This window comes from Vulpes vulpes, chromosome 1 (genome assembly GCF_048418805.1).
Source record: "Vulpes vulpes isolate BD-2025 chromosome 1, VulVul3, whole genome shotgun sequence".
In the NCBI taxonomy this organism is placed as follows: domain Eukaryota; kingdom Metazoa; phylum Chordata; class Mammalia; order Carnivora; family Canidae; genus Vulpes; species Vulpes vulpes.
Window position 1 is genome coordinate 74,117,091 of NC_132780.1, and position 18,562 is coordinate 74,135,652.

The 18,562-nt window shown below is 38.9% G+C and overlaps 1 protein-coding gene across 4 annotated transcripts in view; it reads left to right on the forward strand.

Annotated features, from left to right (window-relative positions):
* SERAC1 (serine active site containing 1) overlaps positions 1-17,594 on the forward strand; it is a 73,226-nt gene extending 55,632 nt beyond the window's left edge. For all 4 annotated transcript variants that reach the window (XM_072767074.1, XM_072767059.1, XM_072767064.1 and 1 more), the window contains 7 exons: positions 6,724-6,874; positions 8,943-9,084; positions 10,513-10,607; positions 11,762-11,859; positions 12,816-12,998; positions 14,104-14,247; positions 16,051-17,594. In XM_072767074.1, coding sequence (XP_072623175.1) covers positions 6,724-6,874; positions 8,943-9,084; positions 10,513-10,607; positions 11,762-11,859; positions 12,816-12,998; positions 14,104-14,247; positions 16,051-16,187 — 950 coding nt within the window. In that variant the 3' untranslated portion in view covers positions 16,188-17,594. The remainder of the gene's footprint in view (positions 1-6,723; positions 6,875-8,942; positions 9,085-10,512; positions 10,608-11,761; positions 11,860-12,815; positions 12,999-14,103; positions 14,248-16,050) is intronic.
* The last annotated feature ends 968 nt before the right edge of the window (positions 17,595-18,562 follow it).

Genomic DNA, 18,562 nt, shown 5'->3' on the forward strand with positions numbered 1-18,562 from the left:
GGGCCAAAGGCAGGTGCTAAACTGCTGAGCCACCCAGGGATCCTGTTTTTTCATTTTCTTTGGATAAATACCTAGTAGTGAAATTCCAGGATTGTATGGTATTTCGATTTTTAAGTTTTTGAGGAACTCTATTCTGTTTTCAACAGTGACTGTACCAATTTATATTCCCACCAAGAGCATGCAGGGGTTCCTTTTTCTTTACATCCTCACTAACACTTGTTATTTCTTGTCTTTTTTATTCTAGCCATTCTGACTGGTGTGAAGAGATAATCTCATCATGGTTTGGGGTTTTTTGTTTTGGTTTGGTGTTTTATTTTATTTTTTTAAGTCTTTATTTATTAGAGAGGAAGAGCACAAGAGCGTGGGGAGGGAGAAGCAGACTCCCTGCTGATCAGGGAGCCTGATGTGGAACTTGATCCCCAGATGGTGAAGTCATGACCTGAGCCGAAGGCAGAGGCTTAACCAACTGAGCCACCTAGGCGCTCCTCCTTGTGGTTTTGTTTTGTTTTAAGATTTTATTTATTTATTCATGAGATACAGAGAGAGAGAGAGAGGCAGAGACATAGAGGGAGAAGCAGGTTCCTCGCAGGGAGCCTGATGTAGGACTTGATCCCGCCCTGAGCCAGTAAGACACCCAATCGCAAAGCCATCCAGGAGTCCCATGGTTTTGATTTTCATTTCCCTAATGATCACACTGGCTTTTTCTTCTGTTTGCTGTTTGCATTACCAGTCTTTTATCTTTGACCTTTCTTTTGCTTTCATTTTTCTATGACTTTAAAAATAAGTGCCCTGTTTTATAGACAGCAGATAGGTACATCTTTTTAAAAAATCTAGTTTGATCCTTTTAATTGGAATGGTTTGTTTCTTTACCTCTAATGTAGTTAGGAATATTGTTTCCTTTTTTCCCTCCTTTACTGACTTTTTTTGGTTATTTGAGTGTCTTTTACATTGCTTTGTCTCCTCCTTTGGGTTTTTATATAGCATTATTTATGTATTTTTTTATTGGTGGTATCCTTAACTTATGACAGTCTATCTTGAATTATTATTATACTATCTTATATATAGTGTGAGATTCTTACAACAGTATATATAATTCACTTTCTGCCCCTTGCCATCCTCTATGGTATTGTCATAATGTATTTTGCTCCTACATATGTTATAGACTTTGTGATACATTGTTATTTTTAACAGTCAAATGATATTTTTAAAGACTATAAGGAAAAAAAGGTTTTTTTTTTTGAAAGATTTTATTTATGAGAGACACACAGAGAGAGGCAGAGACATAGGTGGAGGGAGAAGCAAGCTCCCTGTGGGGAGCCCAGTGTGGGACTCAATCCCAGGACCCTGGGATCATGACCTGAGCCAAGGCAGACACTCAACCACTGAGCCACCCAGGTACCCCAAAAAGTCTTTTTTATTTGCACATTTATAATATCCAGTGTTCTTCCTTCTGTTCTATTTATCTACATGTACATCTGATACCATCTCCCTTCAGCCTAAAGACCTGGGTCTGCTGGACAAATCCTCTCACCTTTCATTTTCTGGAAGTCTTGACTTTGCCTTTGATTATCCCAGGAAAGATTTTCCATGGATAAAGAATTGTGTTGACAGTGTGTTATTTTTTTCTGGTAGCACTTTAAAACTGTCATTCCATTCTCTCCTAATCACTGCTGTCTGATGAGAAGTCTCTTACTGCCACTTTGGTTCTCCTGTATGTACCTTGTCGATTTCTCTCTGGCTTGAGGTTTTTATGTTTGGTTTTTAGCAGTTTGTAAAGTGCTTGGTTCCTTTTTTGTATTTATGCCGCTCAGGGTCTGCCGAGCTGACTGAATCAGTGGGTTGATGTTTTTGATCAAATTTGGAAAATTTCTAGCCATCTTAAAATACTTTTTCTTATTTCCTTTTTGCTCTTTTTTCCTTTTGGGATCTCAGTCATGGATATTCGATCTCTTGATTCTGTTCCACACGTTGTTGAGAATCTCTTCATTTCTTTTCAAAAAAAATTTTTTTTCTTTCTGTGTTTTACTTTGGATAATTTCTGTTGACTTATCTTCAGTTTCTTTAATGGAATAGCACCTTGATCAAATCAGTATTTTATTTAAAAACAACAACAACAACAACAACACACAAAACACTTCCCTTAACTGGACCCTGGCTCTATCCCAAGTCTTCCATTCTCTTCCATCCAGCCCATTGAATGTCTTGGTCTCTCAGTTCCTTGGCCTTCTCATCTTCATTTCCTTCCTTCTCCATTCCTGATTGTCTAGTTCTCCATTCCCGTGCCATACCTGGACCTAGTCACTGCCTAAAACCACCTCACCTATAAAGTCAGTACTTCACCTGTCAGCGCACATCCTCCTCTCATTCAAGCTTGTCTTTGCATCTGCTCTCTCAGGGACCAGTTTCATTCTCTCCAGGAATCTATCTGTGGACCCTTTTGTTTTCTCCCAACTTCTCAGTCCCTTTTGTTCTCCACTTCAGTTATATATCCATGCTGCATCATTTCACTGACGTTCCCCTCAGTGTCCAAGTACCCCCTTTCCCTTCCATCCTCTGAGCGTGCCCTTGGTCAAGACCCCAGCACTAGGGAAAACCTGCCGTCTGCTGCTGTGGCTGAGCACAGGATCATTGCAGGTCGGTCGTCACCTTCAGTGTCACTCAACAGTCCTGTTTCTCCAGTCAACATGTCTTAGTCCTAGCAATGATGATTTAAACCTCCTCCGCCTTCCTCAGACCTTCCACAGATTCTGTCCTCTCAGCAGATGACCTCTCCTCCTTCAATGAGACAGCTGAAACCCTGAAAGGAATTTCCCTAGTTTCCCACTACCAAAACCAAACCAGTCTTCTCCTTTTCTGCTCCTGATGATAGGAAAAGGGACATCTCTTGTGAGACCTCCAGCTATGCCTGGCTCCTGGCTCCTTTCCCTGGCTCGGGAATTGCAGGTCTTCTAATCTGTGTAGTCAGCAGCTCCCTCTCAATGGGACTCTGATCAATACAGGTTAGGGGACAATGTGAAAAACAACCTAAGTTCTTGACACTGTATCACCCCAGTTTTTCACCCTCTCTTCTGCTTTTCCATTTTATGTCTAAACTTTTCAGAGTAACCTATACTTCTTTTTGCTCAGCTCTCATTATTTCTGAACATTTGTTTGAATTCTGCCTTACCTTGTATTTTTTCTTTAGAGATCTTGCATCTTTTTATATATATATATATATATATATATATATATATCTTAATAGTATCAGATCTGTAACTTTTTACCATTCAGATTTACAAAAGTTAAAAAGATGGTAATATTCACTCTGGTGAGGGTGTGTGAAAACTGTTCCTCTCATATATTGTTAGTGAGGCTTTAAATTGATTCAGTTTTGGGCAGCCCCTGTGGCGTAGCAGTTTGGTGCCTCCTGCAGCCTAGGGTGTGATCCTGGAGACCCGGGATTGAGTCCCACGTCGGGCTTCCTGTGTGGAGCCTGCTTCTCCTTCTACCTGGGTCTCTGCTCCTCTCTCTCTGTCTCTATGAATAAATAAAATCTTTAAGAAAATAAATTGATTCAGTTTTTTGATAGGCACTTAGCACCATCTATTAAAAGAATGTATATAGCATTTGACCTAGTAATAATACTAGGTCAATAATACTAGTACTCTCTCCTACCTAAATACTCATGGATGTTCTTAAAGATTTGTGTATGGGGCACCTGGGTGGTTCAGTGGTTGAGTGTCTGCCTTTGGTTCAGGTCGTGATCCCAGGGTACTGGGATCAAGTCCTGTATCAGCTCTATCCAGGGAGCCTGCTTCTCCCTCTGCTATGTCTCTGTCTGTCTCTCATGAATAAATAAATAAGATCTTGAAAAAAAAAAGAATTGAGAATAAAAATATTTATTGGACTTTTGTTTGTGGTATGGAAAAATGGAAACAACCTAAATGTCTGCCAGTAGGAATAATGGTTAAGTAAACAATGTTAAATGCAATAGTTGAAAAGTCGAGCAATGTGGAGAGCATTCCAAGACACAATGCTGAAGTATCAGATCCAGTCACAGAATAGTAGGAATAGTACAATTCTGTTTAGGCAAAAGAAAAAAAAAAAAGAAAGAAAAAAAGAAAAAAAAAGTATATAGAGCTATAGTGTATATATGTAGAAGTTATAGGTATATGACCAAATTTTTAAAAAGCTTTTGAAAGGTCACCACCAAACTTTAGTTACTTTTGAGATTATAAATGGAATTGGGAAATGATAGGAGTGCTAAAGTAGGACTTTGATTATTAAATGCTGTTTTTTGAAAATTATTTTTATAATTATGATTCAGATATTACAGAATTTAAAAACACTGAATCTTAAAGACACAAGGTGTTTTTGATGTTTTGTAAAAGGTGAAGCATCTCAGGCATTGTGAAAATACTTTGTCAACCAGAAAAAGCCATAGAAATGGCTTGTGCCATGATTTCTCTCGTGTTTCCTTTCTTGGGATTCCATTAAAAATAAAGCCATATTTTTGTATGTATACCAGTGATATGCCTGTAAATCTCTACAGATAGATTTTTACAACTTTCTTATATTGTTATTATAAAGCTTACTTTAACACATTTGGAAGGGACATTTTTTGATATTACAAATTTGAATATTGTTAAAGAATTATTGGGCCTGAGAATTCTTTTGGATTATCATCACACTGATATTCAACACTTTGGCCACAGAGCATAAGAGGAGGACATAGGGATAATTGCTTTGTATTGAGTGCCACTGGCTTTGGTAAGGGCAGTTTTTATATGGATTAATTTATTAGAACCTTCTTCCAGCCCAGGGAGCCAAGTAACTTGACTAGGTTCCACAATAAGTAAGTAGGAGACAGAAATTTTGAGTCTACATCTCTGCCCTCAAGGCCCATGTTGTGTTATTGTAAATTATATAAATAACATGGGAATAGATCCAGTGGTAAGTACTTCAGAGAACCTAGAAACAGCAAAAAAAGTTAAACCCACGTTTTTACAGAGCCCTCTCCAAATCCAACTCCTTTCTAAGAGATTATAACTGTTAATTTGGTGCCTCTTTACAGACACGCGCACACACACACACACACACACGCATGTGTTTTGATACATATTTAAGTGGTTTTAAGTAACAAAAACATAAAAAAATAAATGAAGTCATACTGCACATGGTATGACTTTGTCTTTATAAAAATAATGATTCCAGGGTGCTTGTCTGGCTTAGTAGGTAGAGCATGTGACTCTTTATCTCTGGGTTGTGAGGTCAAGCTCCACTGGGTGTAGAGATTACTTAAATAAACTTTAAAAACAATCCATACTGTACAGTATAATCCCATGCTGTTGAAGAGAAAAAGTACATACAAGGTATACAGTATGTATATGTTAGGGGAACCTGGCTGGCTGAGTCTGTGGAGCATGCAGCTCTTGATCTCTGGGTCTTAAATTAGAGCCCTACAAAGGGGGTGGAGCTTACTTAAAAAGTCATTGAGAAATCAAATAGCTGTCAAATACTGTGAATCTCTGAGCTGAGGAAAAAAAAATGTTTCCTTCCTGAACCTCGTATTTTACAGACTTTCATATATCGAGCAAGCTCATTATTTTTGTAATATTCTTTTTAAAATTTAAATCTAATCAATATACTGTTATTTTAGTTTCAGGTGTATAATGATTCATACATTCTATATTACTCAGTGCTCATTGTGACAAGTGTCCTCTTAATCCCCATCACCTATTTCTCCTATCCCATAACCTCCTCCCTTCTGGCAACCAGCAGTTTGTTCTCTGTAAGAGTCTGTTTTATGTTTGTCTCTTTGTTTCTTTCATTTCTTAAATTTCACATATGAGTGAAATCCTGCGGTATTGGTCTTTGACTTATTTCACTTAGCATAATATTGTCTGGATCCATCCGTGTTGTTAGAAATGGCAAGATTGCATTCTTTTTTAAGGCTGGGCACTATTCCACTGCATATATATATATATATATATATATATATATATATATATATATATACATACATACCACAGCCTTATCCCATTCATCTGTGGATGGACACTTGGGTTGTTTCCATATCTTACTCTTCCATATTGTAAATAATGCTGCAGTAAACATAGGGGTGCATATATCCCTTGAATTAGTGTTTTTGTTTTCTTTCTTTCATTTTCTCCCAGTAGAGGAATTACTAGATCACATGGTAATTCTGTTTTTATTTTTTGAAGAACCTCCATACTGTTTTCCATAGTGGATTGTACCAGCTTACATTCCTTTTTTTCCCACATCCTCGCCAACACTTGTTATTTCTAGGTAAGCTCATTATTAAGAAATCATTTCTTATGTGCATTAAAGGCTGCTAATATGTCTGACAATGAGGATGAAATAACTAGAATTAAAACTGAGTTTAGTAATTCTCACTAAAAGCAGAATATCATTATTGATGACATCTCTAGTAATTGCAACTTTTGTTAGATTTTCTAAAAAAAGAAAATGGCTCTTAAACCCCTCACACCTTCTTTGAGACCCCCTCCCACTCCCCCCACCCCCCACCTACAGGTACCTGGCTTGGGACATCATGTGCTGTGAAAGCCAGAGGACTTTAGGGCAGAATGGAGTTGGAGTATTCTTTATTTTCTGTGAGACAGACACTGGAGTCTGCCTTTCTCCTGACACTTTTAGTCAGAAACCGCTCACAGTCCCAGATGGAGTAGTGTGGGTATTGAGGGGGTTTGCTCTCTTTACCAGGCTGGGTTTCAATACTGGCAGAGGCAATGAAATCTCAACGCATTATGGAGGCCTCACATGCTGCCAGAACCCTGGCTAATCTAGACCGAGAGACTATGCAAGAAAAATACCAGGATGGCGTGTACGTGCTACACCCCCAGTATCGCACAAGGTAAGAAAGCACACAGTCACTTTGTCTCCTGTGGGGACATAAAGCCTACAGGGCTTATCATTTTACTCTATTTCTACATAATTCAGCTGTTAAATACCTTACAGATAATCCCGATAACCTTATTTACTGATACAGTTTGTCCATAACAACTTCAGAAGAATTTCTGAATTCTATTGTGGCTATTGTGGAAGTATGGAACTAGCTAAATCAATCGGCGTGATTTTACACCAAGGGCTATTCTTCAGGAAGATGGCGCTCACCTCTTGTAATGTGGTCCCCCTTAAACTTTGTAACATGTAGTTCTTTGTTTCACTACTTGTTTCCTGTAGATCTGAGTTAATAGCTGATTTGGATTGTAGAGGTTGGTCTGCATGGGAGAAGATAGGACATCCTATGCAGACAACCATGTTATATTAGCCTGTTCTAGAACTCAGAAAGACTGGACAAAGTTTATGCAAAGTATAAAATCGTTCACTGGAAGAAGCAAGTTGTAATAAATTTGACTCCTGTTCCTTTTTAAGATTATTTCTGCTCACCATTTCCAGCTGTATCATTGCTGAGATAAATAAATATAGAAAGGACCACAATGAAAAATTACCTATTTCTTGGATTTTTCTCAGGCACTTTAAAGTAATACCTCAGAAAATAGCAAAAACATTTAATTGAAAAATGGATTGTGTGGTTAATTCCAATTTTATAGATAAAATGATATGGAAATTTTTTTATATGTGTTGCATAATTGTGTACTAAAATAGCTTACAAGTCATATGCATCTATAGTTTGTAAAAATGTTGTTATCTAGGAACATTTGGGTGGCTCGGTGGTTTAAGTGTTTGAGTCTTCATTTTGGTTCGGGTTATGATCTCAAGGTCATCAGATTGAGCCTTATATCAGATTTTACGTTGGGCATGGAGTCTGCTTAAGAATCTCTCTCTCTTCAGAACATAAAGACTCCTAACTCGGGGAAACGAACTAGGGGTGGTGGAAGGGGAGGAGGGCGGGTGTTGGAGGGGAATGGGTGACGGGCACTGAGGTGGACACTTGACGGGATGAGCACTGGGTGTTTTTCTGTATGTTGGTAAATTGAACACCAATAAAAGTTAATTAAAAAAAAAAAAAAAAAAAAGAATCTCTCTCTCTTAACCTCTGCCCCTGGGATCCCCGGGTGGCGCAGCGGTTTGGCGCCTGCCTTTGGCCCAGGTGCGCGATCCTGGAGACCCGGGATCGAATCCCACATCGGGCTCCCGGTGCATGGAGCCTGCTTCTCCCTCTGCTTGTGTCTCTGCCTCTCTCTCTCTCTCTGTGACTATCATAAATAAAAAAAAAAAAAAAAAAAAAATTAACCTCTGCCCCTGTCTCCCAACTAAAACAAAAAGAGTCATACCTAAAAACTATGAATTACTTTAAAATCTCACATCATTTTTTTTTTTAAGATTTATTTGAGAAAGAGTGTGTGTGTGTTAGCAGGGGAAGGGGGAGAGAGAGATAGTGACAGTCTCCAGCAGGATTCCTGCTGAGCATGGAGCTGTACATGGGGCTCAATTCCTCAATCCTAACATGATCGGAGCCAAAATCAAGAGTCGGATCCTTAACTGACTGAGCTACCCAGGTGCCCCTAAATCTCATTTCTGATAAACATTTCCCTGATAAGTTTTTAAAAATCTCTTGTGTATACTCAGTTTTGAAACTACTCTACCATATTCCTAATTAGTGTCTTAAATACTTCTATTGATTTGTGGAATATTCTCATGAAATTCTTTGGAGGGCAGTCTATGACATATGTTATTACTTCATTGGTCATTAAACTCATTACAGTTGATTTTGGTTGGTCTGCTTCACTAAGGCTAGATCTAGCTCCATTTTTACAAAGAGTGCACACTTCATATATGTCTTTGCTAAAACTCCTCACAGGGTTCCTCAGTACACCTGTGCTTATAGGCTTGCTTTCATGGTTTTATTTTTCTGTCATGTGAACTTGCTAAGTACCATCCACAGAATACCATGTAGATTCTTAACAAAGCAGTAATGCATTTATTCTGCTTCTTTTTAAAACTCTCTCCCCTATCAGTCAGCCCATTAAAGCAGATGTCCTTTTTATTCATGGCCTTATGGGAGCAGCATTCAAAACATGGCGCCAGCAGGACACTGAGCAGGTTTTAACTGAGAAGATTTTAGAGGATGAAGGCAGGTATACAACGTGTTGGCCCAAGGTAAGGAAGTGCTAACTTTGCTAGGCCACCTTCTTCATGACACACTGTACCATCTCTTGCTGTTGATTTTGATTTGCTTATTTTTCTCTTTTTATTGGGATTTCTCCTCCATGTAGTTTTCCTGTCCCTTAAGGACACTTGTAGTATGTTCATGAGCAGCTGGGCTTGTCATCCTGCCTTCTGTTGTGTAATTTCTGGTTAGGATGTGGGTTATAACTTTATTTTTATTTTTTTTAAACCTTAGAACATTTTTTTTTAAAGACTTTATTCATTTACTCATGAAAGACACAGAGAGTGAGAGAATCAGAGACATAGGCAGAGGGAGAAACAGGCTCAATGCAGGGAGCCCGATGTGGGACTTGATCCCAGGTCTCTGGGATCACGACCTGAGCCGAAGGCAGACGCCCAACCGCTGAGCCACCCAGGCGTCCCTGGGCTATATTTATTTTTATTTATTTTTTTTAAAGGTTTTATTTATTTATTCATGAGAGACACGGAGAGAGAGGCAGAGACACAGGCAGAGGGAGAAGCAGGCTCCACGCAGGGAGCCCGATGTGGGACTCGATCCCAAGACCCTGGGATCACGCCCTGAGCCAAAGGCAGATGCTCAACTGCTGAGCCACTCAGGCATCCCTGGACTATAACTTTAAAAGAATATTTCATTGAGTAAAAAATGGGCAAGGACCCATTTTTAGTTCACTCCTATTAAAAATGTAACAAATAATACATTCATAATAGCTAGTTCTGTGATTTTAATAATTATAACAATAGGAATACTTTGAAGAAATAATTCTACTTTGGATTTCCTTAGTGATATTTCTTCTAAGAGCCTTAACTCTGGGATCAACGCATTGAATGCAGTGTACCTAAAGCTCAGTGAAAATGGAAATGTGTGTACTTCCAGGGCTTTGTACCACCATAGCTTTTTCACCTTCATGGAGGCTTATCCCACAGAGAGAATGGTTTACATTTTGTCTCTGACAACACTTTAAGCGTGGAAAGTATGATCGGCCTAAGGTCCACAGATGGAACTGTGACTAAGTATCTGAGTTCTCAGCTCGAATCTCCAACCATCAGACTGTACGATCTGTCCTAGGTCATAACTTTCTATGAAATGCTTTCTAAAAGCCAATTTGATCTGGAGTCCAAAAACTCCTTGCTTTTGGCTATAGCACATTAAAACTGAAAATATTCTCTTGAAACTCTCATTGACTTTATGCTATAAATATTGATGCCTCGTTATGACCAGAAACATAAAAAGATAAAATGCTGGAACTGATTTTCTAGTCACCTTTTAACTTTATTCCAATGTAATGTTTAATAGTTATCAGTATCACAGTGGCCTTTAGTTACAGGTGTCAATCACTAGGAAACAACAGGAGCAGTGGAAATTCACATGTGTTGTTTTGTACCTTTTATTTTGTGTAGACATGGTTGGCAAGAGACTGTCCTGCTCTCCGAATTATATCTGTGGAGTATGATACCAGCCTTAGCGACTGGAGAACGAGGTGTCCTATGGAAAGGTAACAGAGAGGATGCTGTGGACTCAGAGCAAGGCCCAGGGTCCAGGCCACAAGTGGACCTTCAGGGGTGGAGGGGAGCTTTATCTTTTGATACTACAAACAGAATTTTATTATGAAAAGCCTAACCTTTTTTCTCTTCTATAAGGAGTTAATAACATGTAAACAATGAAATAGTATAAGGTTTAGATTAGATATAGTGTCAGTGTTGGCCTCCTAAAGTGGTTCATTTATAACTATTCTAGTAATAAGGACTGTGGATTCTATAGCAAAATCTCCTTTACTCCCAGAAGTAAATGTGAGGCTTTTTGCTTTTGTGTTCACAAGTATATATTGGCTATAGGAAGCAAAGGAAAAGATGCTGTGTAATGCAGGCTGCTTGTGTCACTTGTATATCTTATGTGTCAATTGTATATATAGGAAGAAGAGCTCTGGGACCTAGAGTAGCTGATTTTACTTTTGACCCACTGTGTCATCTTAGACAAGTCATCTCACTTGTCTCAGAAGCTTGGTCTGCAAATTGAGAGCATTGGTCTGAATCACTGTTAGGAAGCTGAGTGCTGTCTGCGAATGGCCCCCATGTAGGTGCTGGAGGAAGTGTTCTCCAGGGTCTTTCCTTATTGCAGCCAAAAGGAGCTTTGACAAACTGTTACTGCAAGGAGAGGATTTTATAGATAAACAGTTTGAAATTATCAGACTAGATAGTTTTGAAGTTCCCTTTTAGCTTGAAAATTACTTTTTAATTTATAAAGATTTTTATTTATTTATTCATGAGAGACACAGAAAGAGAGAGGCAGAGACACAGGCAGAGGGAGAAGCAGGCTCCATGCAGGGGGCCTGACGTGAGACTCGCGGCAGGATCAGGCCCTGGGCTGAAAGCAGCGCTAAACTACTGAGCCACCCAAACCCTGCTTGTATAGTAAATGAATGGCTTGTCCTGGACCTACATATTCTGTTTTGCCAGTGTGACTAATTAGAAATGGGGAATGAGCAGCTGTAGAAATCAGAGTAGGGATGATCCTGACCCCAAAATGTTATATGTGGTTTTGGCCCAATAAAAGCTCTTGCCTCAAAAACTTGGATAGTAAAATTTGGGCAGGAAGCAGGGTGCAGAATCAATAACTTCCTATCATGTCTGCTGTTTTCATTTTGTTTAGAAAGTCCATCGCATTCAGAAGCAACGAACTTCTAAGGAAGCTCAGAGCTGCCGGTGTTGGAGATAGGCCAGTCATTTGGGTATCACATAGCATGGGAGGTATGTTTCATTTTTGTGAAGCCAGCACTGTGAGGTTATTATCAGCTAGTGGGGCTAACCTGTTACCACAGCTCCCTGGTTCACTTAATTCTGGCCCCCTTTCCCTCTAAATTAATGTTTTTGGATATGGCAAAGAGATTTTAGATTACTACTTTCCTTCTATGCCAATTATTTTTCCACAAGGGGACCACTAGTAACAAACCATGTCAAAGGAACATGCGTTTGACAATGTGTAATACTTGAATATAGCAATAATCGGTAAACATCAGAAGTGGTGCCTGCTAAGGGGGAGGTGTGATGGCAGATATCTGCTCTTTGGTTCTTTCATGCACTTGCTAGGTGTCATCTGCTTCTCCCAGCCCACTCCTCGCGAGAGTGGTCACCATCTGCCGTGGAGAGGGCCTTGCTACAGCCTCTGGCCTCTTCTATCTGATGAAATGCTCAGAATTGCAGATTCTGCCTTGGGGCTTTTTGCTGAGGGAGAGGTAGATGCAGCCCTCTGGGTCCACAGAGATCCACTGTTACCATCTAAGTGACCTTTGTGTTGCATTATCAGCTTCAAGCCCAGGGTGGGGGGGATGGAAGAGATGATGTCTTCCTAGATGCATTTTCCTACAGAAGCTTTGTTTTCCATGGTGGATAAGCTTCATGGTACTCTTTTTTGAATAATTAATACTGTCCTAATGGTGTGGTCATAAGTATAGGCCACTGGGGGCAAGATGGGAGAGCCTGGGTGCTGCAGATTTACTTCATTGGTGGACACCCAACATAGCATTACTTAATACCCTTCTGTGGGACAGTGTATCCTGTGATATGAGATCTTTCAGCTGAGTTTCTAGAATCTTACCTATTTGTATGCATCTCGTTTGTATTTGTATGCATTTCCCAACCCCCTTGTTTTAGATTAATGGAGGGAAGAAAAACAGCTTATGCATTGTTTTTCTTTGTATGGCTAGGTCTTCTCGTCAAAAAAATGCTGTTGGAAGCCTCCAAGAAGCCAGAAATGAATGCTGTTATAAACAATACCAGAGGAATTATTTTTTATAGCGTCCCTCATCATGGATCCCATCTGGCTGAATACTCTGTTAATATTCGCTATCTTCTTTTTCCCTCTTTGGAAGTCAAAGAACTCAGCAAGGGTAATATTTACCTTCTGTCATGGAGGGAATTGGGATTATATTAATATCCATTATACAGGAGAAGGAGAAAAAGAAGACAGTTTCTAACACTGTATTATCCCACTTTATTATTTGTATACAAATTGTGTTTAGACTATCACAGAAAATTTTTAGTTTGGGCTTGATTTTTCTTTAATACCCTTTCTTAAGCCATTATTTGCTCAAATTAATAATTTTAATACTGTCTTAAGTATTTAAAATTTTAAGAATTATTCCAAATTACCAAGGAACTGCTTTTTTCCCAGGAGTTTGGAAAATCAGCTATTAAAATATAAACAAACTTAAGATTTTCAGGGTATTAAGTATAATGTACTTACTTATTTTGATTAATAAACATTTTCTGTGTTTCTGGAACCTCTGTTAATCAATTTGGAACCCCTGGCTGAGCCTTTAATATGCCAGTTGTCTTTTTGTTGTATTTTCTTTCTTTTGCTTTATGGAGATTACTTTATCTTCTAAACCTTCTATTTGAACCTTATTTTTTGCAGTCAAGTTTTATTTTCCAGAAACTCTTTCTTGTTCTCTGATTCTTTTGAAATCATTCTAATGATACTGATTAGTTTTTCCTTAAAGTTCCTTTGTCTCTTCACTGAGTTCTGTGTCTTCTGTGCCCAAGGTTTTTGATTGCCCACTGGGTCTCTTTCAGTTGTAAGCTATCCTCTAGTATGGGTCTAGAGGCTCTAGTATGTCTAGTATGTCTTGGTTGCCTTTATCCAGTTGAGAATGGGGGGACAGGCACTCTGTGACAGGCCTTGCCGATGGGAAGCTGTGCTTTAGGGTGATGGTGAGAGCCATCACTCTGAGGGACCCCAGTCCAACATACCACATGGCCCCACATGCATCCGGTCAGCCAGTAACATGTGGAACCTCTCCCTCTGCCTGCTGGCCTCTATGAGTTCTGATGTGGCTACAGCTTTTTACTCTCATCTTAATGGCTTCTTAGGAAGGAGAGAAAATAAGTTATTATCTTGAATCAGAACCCTAATTTTCTCTTTAGTACATTTTATTATGAATTGGGTAAACAGAATTTGTCACAATCTTGTTTTCTGTAATTTTAATTTTACAGATTCTCCTGCACTTAAAACACTACAGGATGACTTTCTGGAGTTTGCTAAAGACAAAAATTTCCAGGTGCTGAATTTTGTAGAAACACTGCCAACTTACATTGGTAGCATGATTAAACTGCATGTGGTACCCGTGGAATCAGCAGGTATTCCCTCTTTTGAAATTTGTTTGCTATTAGATGCTTAGTTGGTGGTACCTAGTTTAATTATAAACAACCCACTTTTATATTCAGCTTCTCAGTTTTAGGAGACAGTTATATGAAGATCTAGACTTTATTATTCTTTTCAGCTATAGATTAAAATTTCCCTGCCAACATACAACCATGGCACTACTCCTCCCTTCCTTCATTTAACTGGCCAGCTAGCAGAGGTTAATTGGCTGCCCCTAACTTAGCCATCACAGTAAGTGCTGTTGAATTAAGGTAAGAATACACAACTTTTCTATTAGCTAGAGTGAAAGGAGTATTTCATTTAACAGACTGATGCAGCTAAAGGTTTGGAAGCTTTAGTAAATGGAAGATCGTATTGTTTTAACATTAGTTTTTTTCCATTGGAATCTTAGATGGGGAATATTCAAGCAACAATTTCTTTTATAAACCTGGGGTTGAAGGAAATAACCAGTACCTGTTACTGTGGTATATTAGGCTCTTTGAGGTAGGGCCCAAATCTTAATTCTCTTTATAGCCTCCTATATTACCCCATATGTAGTAGATAACCCACACATTTCCTTCACTGAAATGCTTTTCTCTCACCTGGCAAACCCATTTACCTCTGAGGCAATGTTAGGTGCTGTCCTGGTGGCACTTGGCCGGTACTGAGAGCTCTCAGGGACATAGTGCATCTGGAGTGCCTGCCAATTGGTTCTAAAACCTGTATAAGTTTTCCTAACTCCATTATGCATTATCTAAATAAAATGAAAGACGTAATACTCTGTAGTAGAACTTAAATAGGCTTTCACCACAAAGTAATATGCTGTAGGATAAGGAGTTACTATTCAGTAGTTGAAGAACTTAAAAGACTGGAAACTTGAAGCAAAAGTAAAGATGATATTGTGGACCAACTGTTTCTAGCAACAGAGCCTTGTAATTCTGTCTGCCCTTTATTTGGGGTCATGAGGAGGCTTGTCTTCCTTCATAACTATGATCTGTATTCCTTACCTGGCTGTCCTCACCAGGACCTCTTGTCACTTTCATCCAGGTGGGCTTTGTTAGGCTGAAACTGCAGAACCTCCACTCAGTCCCTCAAGCACTAAATCATCTCCCCCACTCCCACCCCCCGGCAGAGTAAAGAATAGATCCTTCTTCTTTTTTTTTTTTTTTAGAGTAAAGAATAGATCCTATATGAGACATACCCACTCTTGTCATCAGGATAAGGGAGCTCATTATGAAGTATAATAACATAAATACTAGAAGAAAATGTGGTTAAAAGAAGCTTGAAATAATTTAGTAATGTCATGCATGTATATAAAGGTTTTGAAGATGATACTGTTCAGATTCTATTATTAAATTAGAAATAGGGATCGCTGGGTGGCTCAGCGGTTTAGCGCCTGCCTTTGGCACAGGGCGCGATCCTGGAGTCCCGGGATCGGGTCCCACGTCGGGCTCCTGGCATGGAGCCTGCTTCTCCCTCTTCCTGTGTCTCTGACTTTCTCTCTCTCTCTCTCTGTGTCTATCATAAATAAATAAATAAATCTTAAAAAAATAAATTAGAAATAGCCCAGAACACATATGAAGAATTTATGAAAAGCATAAATTTATACCTACTGAGAATCTGTTCTTGTGAGAGTAGTCACATGTAGCTTAGCTATGGTCAAACTTCCAGGTCTGTATCTTTTTTGAATCCCTTATCACAACCAAATCACCATTTGGAACTACCTATTTATCTTTCAATATTGACAGGGGAAGGGTATATTTTTACATAGATTTTATTGACATTTTTGTTTTCTTCAGATTTAGGCATTGGAGATCTAATTCCTGTGGACGTTGACCATTTGAACATTTGTAAGCCAAAGAAAAAGGATGCTTTTTTATACCAGCGTACCTTACAATTCATCTGTGAAACTTTAGCCAAAGACCTTGAAAACTGAGTTCTCTTCTTCCCTTTTGCAAGAAACTTGGTGTTCTGTTTCTCTTACTAAGCTCTAAGCAATCATGCAAACACAGGCGCTATGGCATCAATGTGGTCTGGAGCATGTTGCAGGCAACAGAATATTGTTCTCACTTCATGCCCTGTAAAGCATAAACACTGGATTCTTTTGATTTAAAAGAAATTCCATGTGTACTAGCTTGTTTTTGCAGTGTTGTCCCTTGTGCAAGGAACAAACTGCTATGGATAGAAAATGCCTTTGTCATCCGTGACTGTCTCCAGCTCATGGTAGGAGGAACACTGATGGTTTCTAAAGGGAGAACAATCATCACCTTCCATAAAAATGCCATTTGGAGGGTATCTAGACTAGAGAGGAGACTTAACTAGAATATAAAGGCTTTTTGTTCTGGGTATCCATGTGCTGTAAATTTAAAAAAATATATCCGTGTAAACCTTTGTCTCACATGTTACCTTTGTCAGACCTATTGTCATCCATGGGTCAATTCCTTATAAGTTTTTATTTTCATACTACTGAGAACAAATACTTCTCTTTTTAAAAGAATTGTAGCCTATAGTAATTCTTTCGAGACTATAGCTACCTATACTTATAATTTTTCCCAGATAAGGATAAAGTAGCTAATCCATTATTAATCAGAGTCTGAAATAAAACTATTCTAAGCCATTATATTATACTAGCAATACTTACTATCAAGATTCTCTGATTCTCTTTAGCTAAATAATGTATACCTTTCTTTCATGCTCATTTGAAAGTTGTATCAATTGACCTTGAGCGTGTGAGAAATAGGAAATCGTGGGATGCCTGGCTGGCTCAGTTAATAAGAGTGTGTGACTCTTGATCTGGAGGTCGTGAATTCTAGCCCCACATTGGGTGTAGAGATTGCTTAAAAATAAAATCTTTAAGAAAAAAAAAAGGAAATAGGAAAGCATGTTGATGACTTATTTTTAAATAGCATTATTGGGATGCCTGGGTGGCTCAGCGGTTGAGCATCTGCCTTCAGCTCAGGGCATGATCCCAGAGTTCCGGGATGGAGTCCCACATCGAGCTCCCTGCAAGGAGCCTGCTTCTCCCTCTGCTTATCTCTGCCTCTTTCTCTGTGTCTCTCGTGAATAAATAAAGTCTTTTTGAAAAATAATTTAAATAACAGCATTATTAAGATAGAAATCACATACCATAAAATTCACCCTTTTAAATATAGTGTTGTACAACCTTCCCCATTATCTAATTTCAGAACATTTCATCATCAGAACATTTCAACTTAATTTCATTAAGTTATACCCATTAGCAATCATTCCTTACCTCCTTTCCTCAGCCCTTGGCAAACACTAATCTACTTCTTCTATGAATTTGACTATTATGGACATTTCATATAAATGGAATCATACAATATGTGGCCCTTTGTGTCTGGCTTCTTTTTCTTAACCTGTTTTCAGGGTTCATTTATGATGTAGCGTGTATCAGAACCTCATTCCTTTTTATGGTCAAATATTCAGTTGTGTGGAGATATACCCATTTGATTATGCATTCATCAGCTGATGGATATTTCTGTTCTTTCTGTTTTTTGGCTATTATGAATAATGCTGCTGTAAACATTTATGTACAAGTTTTTATGTGGACATGTTTTCCATTCTCTTGGATATATACTAAGAGTGGAATTGCTGGGTCCTGTTAAACCTGTCTTTAGCATTTTGAAGATGGTAGACACTTGTAGAATGGGATAGTCAAAGCTAAAACTGGAGTATAGCATTTGAAGGTAAACTGAGGTTATCAGTAAACCCTATCAACATTTGTTTAATTACGCAGCAAACAAGTGACTTAACCACTTGTTTTATTATGTAGATACAGTGAATATACCAATTAGCTCACAACAGTAAGTAAGCTAACAATAAGTACTAGCTAATGGATGCCTGTTTGCATATCTTAAAGGGCTGTGTGAGGCTCAGGCTACTTGATCCTTCAAGGAGACTGGAGAGGTAGAAGGGAGGCATATCTACATCCTCCCTCTGGCCCATTCCAGGTCATTGGTGTCTCCCTGGAAGAACCTTGTGCACCTGGCTTTTGTGGTTGCTACCCAGGGAATGCACCCCTTGAATGCCTGACTTTGGTGGCCATCAGAACCTGTGTTTGCAGGTCCCTCAGCATGTAGCAAACAAACATTCAGGGCCCAACACAGAGGCAGTAGGCAGAAACACCCATCTCCCAGTCTTTCCCTGAAAGAAATCTATTTACAACTTTAAAAGTCCAGCTTCTAGTCAGCCTGCCTCTAGATACTGACAGATCCTCCTCCCTTTTGGAACATTGACAGGTTTTGGCAGAGCCTCAACTGGTGGCAAACACTAAGAACAAAGAAGGTGGCT